This window comes from Halichondria panicea, chromosome 4 (assembly GCF_963675165.1).
Source record: "Halichondria panicea chromosome 4, odHalPani1.1, whole genome shotgun sequence".
NCBI lineage: Eukaryota > Metazoa > Porifera > Demospongiae > Suberitida > Halichondriidae > Halichondria > Halichondria panicea.
This window is the reverse complement of record NC_087380.1, coordinates 5,983,017-5,996,490: the sequence shown is the minus strand read 5'-3', so window position 1 is coordinate 5,996,490 and position 13,474 is coordinate 5,983,017. Positions and strand designations below refer to the sequence as shown.

The 13,474-nt window shown below is 39.9% G+C and overlaps 3 protein-coding genes across 4 annotated transcripts in view; 1 reads left to right on the top strand and 2 right to left on the bottom strand.

The window, feature by feature from the left end:
* The window catches only part of LOC135335592 (probable dimethyladenosine transferase), a 58,603-nt gene that overhangs the window by 23,835 nt on the left and 21,294 nt on the right, over nucleotides 1-13,474 (bottom strand). The gene's annotated exons all lie outside the window — the stretch shown is intronic.
* Nucleotides 9,548-11,873, bottom strand: LOC135335590 (uncharacterized). The gene is made up of 6 exons (XM_064531118.1): nucleotides 11,703-11,873; nucleotides 10,995-11,415; nucleotides 10,689-10,886; nucleotides 10,259-10,573; nucleotides 9,999-10,169; nucleotides 9,548-9,906 (listed from the first exon to the last, which is right to left on the bottom strand). The coding sequence occupies exons 2-6, from the start codon at nucleotides 11,400-11,402 to the stop codon at nucleotides 9,709-9,711; spliced, it is 1,290 nt and encodes a 429-aa protein (XP_064387188.1). The 5' UTR covers nucleotides 11,403-11,415; nucleotides 11,703-11,873; the 3' UTR covers nucleotides 9,548-9,708.
* LOC135335594 (uncharacterized) lies at nucleotides 11,974-13,457 on the top strand. Its single transcript, XM_064531125.1, has 3 exons — nucleotides 11,974-12,458; nucleotides 12,566-12,787; nucleotides 12,919-13,457. The coding sequence occupies exons 1-3, from the start codon at nucleotides 12,126-12,128 to the stop codon at nucleotides 13,165-13,167; spliced, it is 804 nt and encodes a 267-aa protein (XP_064387195.1). The 5' UTR covers nucleotides 11,974-12,125; the 3' UTR covers nucleotides 13,168-13,457.

The window sequence follows — 13,474 nt, the reverse complement described above, 5'->3', positions numbered from 1 at the left end:
ATAATCCGTGGGGTTGAGTACTATTTTAGTCTGTTTGTTGAAAAAAGTGGTCAACAACAAATATTCGTGCTAAAGATTTAACAGCAAATTCCCCCCCCCCCCCGCAAATTACACGCTATGGGGTACATACGTATAGCACCTGGTATTACCGACCAATTCAACGATAGAAGTTTCAGCGAATCAAAACTGGCCCACAGCCTCAACTGTATATAGCTCGCTTAAAGTTCATGGGGAATTTTCATTGCAACATACTACTAAGTGACAAGTGACAAGTCTTTGAAAAAGGAGCATTGGGTAAAATTCTTTGTTTCCTACAATAAGTATTGAAAATATCGTTAATGTTGCATCTTTCCTGGTATGAAATCATTTGATGAAGACAATGATAAGTAAGCATATCCCCCTCCCCCCAGTAGACCACCGGCAAGTTGCATAATACAGTCAGCCCTAGAGTTCCATAAAGAGACAATACTGTAGTATCCATACACAGCATGCAAAACAAGTCATAATAATAATTTGCACTGAACACGCGCACTATAATAATGTAAACAAAAGGAACTTATTAAATGTATTCTTAGAAGCGCTCTAGAAATAGATTTTAAAAAACAATGGCTTCAAAATTAATGGGAATTCCTCCAATCAGACGACTAAGCCGGATATGTAGGTACTTAAATTGTTTTTCACAGAGTTGTGAAACATTACACATGTGTGGGTTCATATCAAGGGAATCCCCCTAGACACAAACCCGGCACATACCTCAGGGGATTCATACATCTACTAATTATACACAAATTGGGGTTTTCCCCCAGGTACAGTGTAGAATTAATTTACAGGCCTGTTATTGAAAGCACAATTATACGACATAACAGTTGACTTAATAACACCTTACACACGCTAAATTTGGTACAGGGTTCATAATTAAAATTGAATTGTAACTCTAGACACTCAATCAATTAAACGAACACACATTCACGGTCGAATAGGTTGCATGATGGAACTCCGAAGGTGAAAGTTGTAACATGAGCAATAAAGCATGCCAACTAAGCAGGTGCCAAAACAGCAATTGATAACTATTTCGCAGGTGGTGTACGTGATACTGTGAGCTAGGATATGGGATTTCCAATTACGCTAATTACTTTCAGGGAGTAAATTTACTCAGCGAAATAGCATGCACCTTGTGGTGTGTGTGTGCACCCTGAATCATGCCCCAGACATTCATTTGTATGGTTGTTGTACAAATTTGAAAACCACAAAAATCAGCTGATCGTGGTTTAGAGTGTACAAACAGAATCCTTGTGTGATAATAAATTTGAAGCCTCTAAGTTCTCAATCTAATGCGTAGAACTTCTCAAGCATTGCTCCACACTAAACTATGAGATAATTATAGTCTATAGTCCATGAGGACATAATTAATATATAAATACATAGTTTCCCTTTTAAGAGAAATGAAATAGCGAGCTAGGTAAAGTTGTTTTCCCCTCATGCACAAGACCATAATATATACTTCCTCGTTAACAATCCTCCCTATCCCATCCGTCTCCATCATTGCATAATAGTTTGTTTATACATTGTACGTAGAGCTTCATTGTTTAGGTCCTCGTGCAGTTGTATCTCGATCCCCTAGCTGGTAGATTTCATTGAGCTGCAGAATACATGTTGTATAGTGAACGCTCCAACAACAGCCATAAATACATCTGCATACTCTCTTGGTGGCCTATTATTATAGCTTTTATAATTATAGCACCATACTATGGCTAAAAAAAGCTCGTAAAAAAGTTCAGTGTTGTTTGTAAAACAGCGTTAGCGTACAATAAATGCCACAACACTGCAATCTCAAACTTCCATCCACAGTGCATCACATGTACAGTGCGTAACTTGATATCATGCGAAATGATCCCCCCTCAAGGAATAGTCACCATGTGAGGATACATCCACACAAGTGCAGCTGGGGGAAAGGCAGGAATGTAGTAGGAAACATTTGATGAGTGCTGGCAATCCACATACCATGTAAATATCGAGGTTAGGGGTTTTCATGCAGTCATACAAAATAGCCCAGATTAAATATCATGTATCTTCGAAGGTTCAACATTACTAATCTTGTATTAAATGTCTGGTTGTGTTCTCTACAAACGTAAATACTCACATCTCACCTCAATACAGGGCCATGCATGAAAATAACAACCAGTAAACACCTATTTACAATAATCTTGAGCAAGTTATAGTGTCTTAATGATAGACTCAGAGGAGATCCGACATGCGTGCATGAATCACTACAACTTCCTACATGCGTGCACGAATCACTACAAGTTCAGTGCATCGTCGCCTGAACGTTATCACGTGACTGCAATGACATCAATGCACTGAACTTGTAGTGATTCGTGCACGCATGTCGGACCTCCTCTGTGATAGACTAGAACACTAGGGATGTTCTGTTTTCATTTTTTTGATTGCTTCCTTAATGGTGGACGTATGGCTTCTGATATTGACTTCATTGTATACTTTTACAGCATGCGTAATTTTGTTCAAACACCACTTACACCAGACTCAATATAATTAGCACAATAGGCTTACAAAGTTGGTGTTGAGGTCAGATCGTAATGAGCATTGTTGCCTGATCACTGCAAATATCGGCACTGGAGCAATGTAATGCCGGAGAAATGTAATGGCCTCAGGGCCTGTGGACCTACGTCACTCCAATGACTATTGAACTCATGCATGCAATAACTAATACTAACGCACAAGACACTGATACATTTGCCACTTGTACAGCTTAGCGACCAAAGCAGGAAATAACGACAAGCAATGTACTCGAAGAAATCTTAAAAATGCAACTATAATTATCATAATTATCATACTGTAGGATGCTAAGACTGGAAGCCGTAATTTAAAAGCGTTATTATAACAATTGGAACAAGGAGATTGAATACTGAAACGGGAAAACTTAGAAAGGGTTAAGTGGAGAAAGGGTTGGTGGAAGTTAGTAAGGAAGACAATTGAAAGACGAGCATTTGGGAAAAATAAGTATTCAAAATGTGGGGCTCTGATCACGCATGATCTAACAATTCCCAGGCAACTTTGAACAAGGAGGATACTATTGACCGTGACAAAAGGTACGTAAGGAAAGACCTTGGTAACAATTAGAATGGTTTCTTGGAAAAGAGTCAATAGTAATTGAAAGTCACCAATGGTGAGTATAGAAGAACTTTGAATCCTAATTTAGTAGAGGAAAGTGGAAAGGCAATTGAAGCACACACACAAACCATTATCGAACTAAAAATGACCTAGTCTATAGTATACATACAGAAAATGAATCTCAATCTGCTAGGAGGAATATGAAAGTGTGTGGCTACATGCAGTCATGCATGACCCTCCCATAATAGGTGCTGGCACAGGATACACTCCACACAGCTACACGCACATTTAGGGACTACAGTTAATATATTATCGCAGTGGCCTAATAGGGTTAGGGTTAGCGTATAGTGTTAGAGTTGGAACTGGAGGAACTCACAAAGTACGACCTTACATGTAGATGTATACGATAACGTCTTGACTAGATTACGATTAACGTACATGACTACAAGGACGCCAACAATGCATAAACAGAGTGCATGCACCACATACAATTCAAACTTAATAAGGTATACAACTACGGATCATTAAGTATGGCTATAGAATTAATAGTAACATTCAAAATGAGTTCATTGTAAGCCAACGAGAGGAAAGAGAAACTAGCTAGTGAAACACGGTTGCTATATTAAGAGTTGTTTTGGAAACTAAGCAACGCTACGGTGCCTTAGTTGTTGTAACCTCTCCAGGCTTGTTTCCACATCCAAAATTGGTGACCAAGTACCATAGAAATACTTCAACCCTATATCCTTAAGTATATACTTACGTATCCTAAAATCAAGATTTTGAAATTGTTGACATAATTATATATGTAACAACATGATCTGTTTAACAATTAGTTTCAAACAGAGAGTTTATGATCCGTGCCCACATAATTATACAACAACTACTCGGAAGAAGTACATAAAATAATGGTAGAGTATTCGAAACTGTTTACAGTAATTTTAGCGACCTTCACACCTCATTTACTACCATGCAGCTTAGTACGTGTTAGAACAAACTGCATCCGATCTTTCTAAAAAAAAAATCTAGGGGAGGTAGATTTTAACTAAGTGAAATTTCACACAAACACTACTAGACTTCCCAACAACAGACGTTATTGTTTATTGAGAGGCTGACGTGGAGTAGGAAACAAGAATGTATATACATACAAGGTAAAAGCTACACACACACACACACACACGTACGGAGACACCTGTCATATGAAAGCAGTCACTACAACAGACACTGTATAATTATACGACAACTGTAAATGAAAGTGATCAAACTATGAGCATGCAATCTGAGCGATTGCATGCTCCCCTCCCTCCCCAACACACATGCAATATTTTGAGAATAAGCCTACAATAATATTAAAAAACTCATATCATATATACAATCGATTTGAGCACTATACATAACGTGGTTTGTGGCGTACATCGTCATGTCCGACTAGAAAACATTTGCAATGTGAAAAATTGCTAGGATTGGCCAGGGGAACCACAAAAAAGCGTGGAAACAAGAAATCAGACGAGAGCATAACTCCAATCCGTTACAACGTCAATCACATGTACTGGTAGTTTTCCATGTTTTCCCGGCCAATATACCACGCAATTTTTACTGGTGGGGTGATGACCAATCCCTATATATTTATTTTACATCCATTTTGTGCGGGTATAATTATGATTTGTGATGAATTAATACATGCAGTGTTGAGCACAGGTACACACAGTCCATCCATGCGTAGTAACATGCACGGACATACTGGTGACCTGCTGTGGTGGATGGAAGCTGGTAGATGGATCTGGAACACAGTCTATATACAACGGCAATTAATTATAAGAGGAACTATAGCTGCCGAGAGAGAGAGCAAAGAGAGGAACAAAGACGATAAGAACTAGCTGCCGAGAGGGAGTAGAGAGAGGAACAAATACCACAGCGACAAGAGGAACTTGCTAGAGACAGACAAATGCGGGAGAAGCAGTTTGCAGAGGAACAGATAGCACTACTTCAGAAGCTTGTGACGGACAAGACAGCAAACCGACTAACCTGGCAAAAGCAGGCCCTCACTGAAGTTGAGTAGTCTCCTAGACACAGATGACATCGAGGCCTATCTCATCACTTTCGAATTAATGCAGCATGGGATCATACGAGTACGTGAACAAGTCAAGGTGCATGTACATGCCTATACAGTAGGCATGTACATGCATGCACCTTGACTTGTCCACCTTGTATGCTCCCATGCTACATTCGAAGGTGATGTGCTTTGCCAGTTAGTTGAGATGCAAGTAGTACTTGCACCTCAACTAACTGGCAAAGCACAGCAGGCATAATTATGTATAGCTATGGCAGCCTATGACTATGACTAGTTGAAGACCTCGATACTTAGAAGATAAAATATCTCAACGAGGAGACATGTCGGCAATGATTCAGATCACACAAGCAGAAGACCAGAGAATCACTCAGGGAGTTGTTCTCACAGACTTAGCAACCAGATGGACAAGAGACTGTACTGACATTGCATGCCCAAGTGATTGACCTCATGGTTGGTTAGTGAGCAATTTTTGGGAGGTTTACCCACAGCTCAGATGTATGCCTTCATGTAAGCGAACGAAAGTCAAAAACCAGTGGGGCCAGTTTGCAGAGGACTACTCACTGCACCACAGGACAAAAGTCTATACTACCTAGATGCATATGGACTACTAGGTCACTGGGCTTGAGACCAAAACAGGAGAATATGTTTGTGACAAAACTATACCCCCAGATGAGAACCAACCCGTTTCAACTGCCGGAAAACCTTGCCAACAAGTGCCCCAGTAACCCCTGTGACGAACAGAAAATGTGGAATACTAGATCACTGGGAGCGACAAAAGAGCACGCTCAATATTGTATCGCAAATACAGCCCCCTGAAAACAAAGAAGAATAAACCCTCGAACCAAACAATTAAGTTAGAGCTTTTCTCGGACTCACAGATTATTACAGAAATGTCATCCCCAATTTCGCAGCATCCCTGATAGATCTCACTCAAAAGAACGCCCCTAACAAGATCATTTTGATACCTGAATACTCAGGCGCATTTCAGACTCTCAATTGCTGTGCTCCAAAACAGGAGAATACGTTTGTGACAAAACTATACCCCCAGATGAGAACCAACCCGTTTCAACTGCCGGAAAACCTTGCCACAGATCTCTTTCAGGATGCACTTTACCTCCATACCTACTAGCTATTATTAACTATAGCTAATTGTGTATTATCAAGTCCTATGCTGTTATATGCTGAAAAAGGTAAACCATAGCAGTATAAACATCGCTTCTAAGATCGCAGTAGAACATTATAGACAATCCATTTGCTTAGAGAGCTAAGTAGATTAAGTACTGAGTTTTGTAACTACTGAAGGACACGAAACTGTAGCGTACATCCCGACCAAATGACGTGCTGAAACCTTAAAATTGCTGGGATGTTTTCGCCCCCCCCCCTTAAGATCCTGCGATCCGCCATGCAGGCGAAAAATTACGGTTTACTTACAGATTTTAGCAACTTTGTGCGCTCTTTGTGACATTTCGGATGGACACAGTGCGCAGGCATTATGACTCGTTGTATCGAGTCAATGGCGGGTAAAGGGTCAATGGCGGTAAAGCTCATGTCAGTTAGGTTTTTGAACGGGTAAAGACCATGCATGCACTTGATGAGTCTCGGTTTGTGGCATCTTATTCTTTATGTACAGCAGGCACATGAATCAAAGGTGGACAGCTTCATCCTTTCCTTTTTACCAGTTGTATCTGGTGTTCCAGAAAAGGCAGGCCTTTTCATTTGGCCCTGATAAAATTAATTATACTTTTTTCTCCCATTATTCTATTCTTTAAATGTGACTACCCAAAAATGTGACATAAAAGACAATATAACACAGCACACAAGACATAATTATCATGATTCTCAGTCAGTTATATCTAGCTGACTTGAACTGACCACCACCTTCAGCCATTTTTTGCCCTGAAATGTTGTTATGCAAAACTAATGATCTTTACCAAAAATAGACATTAAGAGCATAATTTATCAGGCCCTACTTATATCTGGTCTATATCAACGATATACCCATACACTTTTACCTGTTTACATGGTGCCAAATTGATCGCGCCCCAATACAGTGGAACTTTCAAATAAAGGACAGTTTAGGAGCAGAGCTTTTGTCCTCTTTTCGGAGGCAGTTCTCTGGTGAAGAGATAAAGGAAGGAAAGGATTGAATGGTCGAATATCCGTATCCGTGATGCGCTACGTCATCGACTCTTTTCATCTTTTGTAGCCTCCATTTTTATAGCTAAAAGTAAAAAACATGCATCAAGATAGTGATTTCAATCCGTGCCATAGCTAGTATCCTTATAGAGGTTGTCCTCTGATGGGAGGGGTCCATTATGAGAGAACGTAAAATTATAGCAGTGACCAATACAAGATATCAAGAACGCCATGGCACGTCTGGCAAAAATCTCAAGTTAGTACAACCATAGATACTATCTATGGTACAACTTGCGAGAGCAATCAAGTTGATATACTTGGAGATGTCTTGGTGCGCATGCGCAATCCAATCGAGGTAATACGGTATAGCAGAGCTCTGATACGATAGTGTGTGTAGACTGTTACATCATAGATACTGTACACTCCGTGGATGTGAAACGTAGGTAGTATACGGGTAGATTACGGAGTATTCGTGTTCACTCACTGCAACGGCACCCAGCTGCAGAAATGGACACTTTTAGTGTTGTTTTTCTTGCACAGCTGCGCACTTGTGGCTTCAGTTGAGGAGAAGGCTTGCTGTACTCGTAGGTGGGAGGTAAGTCTATCATAGAGCATGTATATTGAGCCTACATTATTAGTGGATAGCCTTTTGGAGCTCATTTTTGTCTGTAACTTACTAGGTGACAAGTTTGTGGTTAGGCGATCTTTGGTTGGGTTTATGGTTGGAACATTTCGCTTTGCTTTCCTGTTAGTCTATGAAGTGAAGTACTGGGAGAATGTGTTCAGCACTTAAGGAAATGTATAAGGCTAGCAGCAAACTGAATGATAGGTCAAAAATAGGTGTTCAACAGTACCTATCTTGTGGTTAGGCGATCTTGCCAACAAAAAGCTCCATCACTTAAATGATGTGGTCATTCAATAATATAGATGTCCTTATACCAGGAGAATCTATTTTGACCCTCAGTAAATGTTTTGTTATTTCAGGAAAGCGTGTCTTTTTGTGGTGAACATGTTTACTCATAAAAATGTACTGTATGATGATAATGCATACATGATCGTACAACAGCGGCCTGAGTAAATTATTATTACTAACATACTTTTTTAATTTAGGTAATGCTCTATCACCAAAGGAAGCGGAAAGGAGCATAATTATTCCCTGATGCAAGACTAACAAACAAGTGTACGAGCACAAGTAGCGATAAGACGAAGAAGAATCCTCCTTCAACTTTAAATCAGTTTTAGTTGTCCATTTAGTTGTCTATTACTAAGTCTATCTCCGTGCATGGATGCCTGCCTATATAATATTCTGTGTGCATACATGCTGTGCTATATATACAATGTCATCACAAAAATTAAGTCAGCAGTGTACATGTAGCTAGATCAGGTTCCAATATGATTTCTGCATTTCCACTTTCATTCATGAACATCTCTCTTGGCTTTCCCTGCGCAGAGAATCAGTTAGCACTGGAAGAACTTGGACTGGGAGCTTCAGTTATCCTATCACTCACACGTAGTTACTGTTATTATTGTATCCATGCAGTAGATTCCGTATACTATACGGAATTCCGGATACTGGGTCCGTGTCATCCGTTGCAATGAGTGTTTCAGGACTTTTGGTAGTGGGCGGAAGTGTTTCACATCCACGGAGTGTACAGTATCTATGGTTACATGTATGTACGTACAGCTAGCTGCTCAAGGATCAATGAAGTGCAAGTAAGAGTTTCTATAGGCTTCTAGTCATGTTTTCTTGGATTCGTGTTCGTGGATATGCAAAATAAAGCTTCGTCTCGAGTTATGCCTAGTTTTGCTTAATATTTGGAATGCCATTGCAGCCTTTTCAAAAGAATCTGTAGGAAAACTTGTTCACCAAGTGTTGCTACTCTACTTAATAGTTAGCTCTGCACTAGAACGCTATAGCTATTAGTAGCTGCAAGAGTGAGAAGAGAGCTGCAAGGCTCTGCTATTAAACTTGCTGCAATGAACTTTTGACATCAATCGTTTTTAACAACAATCATCGTCGATCATTACCCACTCTTTGAGTTTCCCTGGATTCTGCAAAATTAAAAATGTTCATCATGAATCAATGTGTGTATAAAAGCTAGCTTTATGTAGCTTTGGCACTTCCACTGAGGCATTAACACCCACGGTGCTTTCATTCTGTTTAGAGGTCCTTTTTTTGAAAGTAATAGTAATAATTATTAATAGAGACCTAGCTATACACAAACTCAAATAAAAAGTGAGAAAAAATGAAGTTAAGTGATTCTATCAAAAGAATTGGGTAGTAAATGCTATCTAAAATCTTTGCCGCATTAAATGTTAACAGTGTCCTGAAGTCATTGTTCATAGCTTCCATGGTGAAGTCCGTGTCACTGGTTTTAGACGCAGCCAGTATCTCTTGCTCTGTTCAGTACTGTCCAATGGTGACGAAGCTGATCGTGCATTAGGGCCTCGTACGTTATGCTCAGACGAGTTACAAGGCAGCTGGCCATTGCTTCATCTTCAGAGTGTTCTTGCGGGCTGCTAGGAATGGTGATACTCAGTCCATTCAATGCACTCTCATCAACAACTGGTGTCTGAAAGAATAAAGGAGAAATGAGCATTATTTCCAGCAGCAAAATTAAGTGCAGAAGAAAACAGTATTTAGCAAACATCACGAAAGACTCACCACTACATCATGAAGAAGAGGCAAAACAGTTAAGTTCAGTTGCTGAACAAGGTCACTCTGGTTTGATACAGTGGACAGCTCTCGACTCGTCTCAACCAAGGATGAGTACAAGTTGAGCACAGACGGTTCAAATACAATAGCAGGTCTGCATTCCACATCATTGTGAGTAATCTGAAAAAAGAATAAACCATTAATTGTGCTCCATGACTGTTTAGCGTACTGTGCAAGTGGTCTCCTATAATTACTTGCTCTATACTTACAAGTGAAGATGGCAGGCTTTGTTGTCTTTCTCTGAGGATTGCTCTGAATGATTCCAACGAGGCTGTCTGGTCGTGCGATGCTCTGAAGCAAGTAGCACCAGGACGCGCACAAATACTTTGTCCTGAAACTGCCGAGAAATATTGGTGATGGAGCAGGTTAAGAGCCATCTGGAGTGAGTTAAGGAGATTATCGAAACACTCCTCATCAAATTGATCCCTTGTGTAGTTAAATGTCGGATTGGGGATGAAATCAGTGTTGCAAACATAACGAACTGTTCCACACTCAGTCTTGTTGTACTCACAGAAATAGTCAACCTGTAAAATAATTAAAAGAGTAATTCCCAAAGAACCTAGCAAGCTACACAAGTTTAATTAGCTGAGGTAACTCTCTTTTGGGTTAGCACTATAATATATGATACATGCACTATACCGTTTCTCCCAGATATGAGTTAATGTGCCTGATTTGACACTGAGTATCGGCAAAGTTTGGAAATGAAAAGTCCTGTCCCACTTGCATGAAAATAGAGGAGAGAGTCTTGAAGTCATCGTACAAATGTCTTATGTTGTTGGTACGAGCGAAAGCAACTCTTGCACAGGAATCCACTGATTGCATGGAGGCTGGTTGGCTCTGAAAAAATTAATGGAGATAAAGAATACATTATAAAAAATTACAATACGTACATGCAGTCACACATTTGTACATGTATCATACAACGAAGAACAGAACTGAACATACCAGCCTCCTGATGTACTCTTGCTGAAATGTTTGTGCTGCACACAGCATATCTTGAACCTTTCCACAATCTCTGTCACCATATATTGGGCAGTTTTCATCAGATGAGTCTGAAGCCACCATAATCGAGACAATGCTAGGTGTTCCTAAGGTCTGTCTTCGAGGTCTGCCATCTTCGACACTATTCTGTGATCGAGGCACAGGTGCTGTTAGAGTAATAGTTGAGTAAGTAAGACTGAACAGTAGAATGATGATGACTCTAGGCGCCATTATCAGCTGATATAGATAGAAGTGATCGGTTAAGTTGTCTGAAGTGATATTGTTTTGAGAAGAAGTTAACTGAAGACAGGTATCACTTTGAGCATTTTTATAGTCATTTTGAAAGCTATTTTCTTCCATTCCCCCATGCATGACCTGCAATATTCTGCAATGAAGAAAAATCCCATGCAGAGTATACTCATTTCCTTATACAAAGCTGCTATGAATAAACCTTATGGTTAGATGATGCATGAGTAATGTCAGTTATGCAATACGAAAAAACGATCACACGATCACACAAAGAGATAGACACAGTGTACGTAGTTAGCGAACAGGACAGTAAACGATTATTATGACCTCTCAAGCACCTTGATCTATACACAGTGGACTATCAACTCTTACAATTGTGATAATATCTTGCAAATGGATTGAGGCATTGTGATTAATACTTACCTGTTCTCAAAAATGTCTTCCTCTAGTATCTCTTTACACCATAGGAAGTGAGTCTGGTCTGACTATGCAGCAAAGTTATATCTCTTCTGGTAGAATCAACTGCCATGGTTGCTTGTAGAGGGCTCTCTGTAAGAGGAGCTTGGGCTGATGTTTTCATGTGCTCCTGTCTAACTGTCCAGTTATCGGTAACCTAATCTTTAAACAATTTCGTAACTGACATCCAAGAAACCCATCAAGCTCTTCATTTCCAGCTCTACTGGGGTTTCTCTCCAGATAGAGGTCTGGGATTTAGGCATGGTAGACTATAAATATGAGTTTCTTTGTCATGGAAGAGCATGAACACTTTACAATCTTGCAAACTACTTGTGAAGAAGTGAAAAAAACAGAAAGTTCTTCAAAAAAATCAACACCCCAAATCCCATCATGAATGCCAACCTTATGCTATGCTTTGCTTTTTTTGTGCTGTCTGCACTATGTGGAGCCATTGCAGCACCGCTACCAAACACAGAAAGTGCAGGAGAGCTGATCACAAACACAACTGAAAGCATAGCTGAAAGCTACAACACCACGAGCCCCACCAATTCAACGCCCACAACTGCTGCTGCTATCGCTCAATCTCAGCTCTCAGCCTCAGGGTTCAACTGCAGTGCACCTGGTGAAGGTCACGACTTTGCAGTGGCTGCTGGCTATCTGCTTGAAGGATTATATCTGCTCGATGATTACAGCAAAATTGTGCAAAGAAGCTACAGAAATTTCGTAAGTGGCTATAATCATTAGTCTATTGTTCCATGCATAGGAAAGAGTAAACATAACCACAACCACATGTAGAGCTAGTTAATTAACCAGGCTCTACCTTGTTGCAGATTGATCAAGAGCACCAGTGCAGCACACCAGAGATCACAAAAGCATACGACATTGATAGCAGCAACAACAACATTTGGAATTCATTGGCCGCGCTCCAGGGATATGCTGATCTGGCCAGACTGGCTTCGCAATCAGCCAATCAGCTTCAAGACGAGCCACGAAATCAAATGCAAGGAGTTGATGATCTCATCTCAGCTGTGCTTAGCGATTACAAAACAGTGGTGAGAAATCAGATCGTAAAATACTCTCGGCAAAGTGCATTAATCTACCTATATACAGCTTTCTTTACTGCATGTACTAAGTGAAGATAATAAAATAATATGATTATAATATTGCTTGTTCCCATCCACAGTTGGCCCAGCAGCATTGTGAATGTAATCCCTCTGCCCCCTGTAACCGTGTGGTCCTAACCCCCTCTATCATACTACGCCCTGGGTGCAAACACTACCCCTACGTTGCACGAAACCTCTATACAGATGTCCTCAACGCCGAAAACATAACAGATGGACTAAACCTCCCAACAACGAACACGATCACTACAAACCAGTGGGTTAACACTCGCCTAGGCATCGATTCCCCCGCTTACACTTACTTTCAGTAATAAAGAGGAACAGAAAAAGACCCTCGCCATTCTATATTAAACAATTAGAGAAAGTTGAAAATTAGACGAATTTAACAAATTAAACACACAGGTAAATTCAAAAATGGAATAGTAGCAAATATTTAGGTTTTAAAATTGATCAAGCCATCGAAATCACTTGACTATATTATATATTAGTCCGAATGAACTACAAGAGTACAATGATGTATGTTCATGTTGTATAGATTTTTCTGTACTATTCGTTGTGTTCTGTGAACATAATTATTATAATAGACTACTTGGTTATATTTATTTATTTATTTCCATG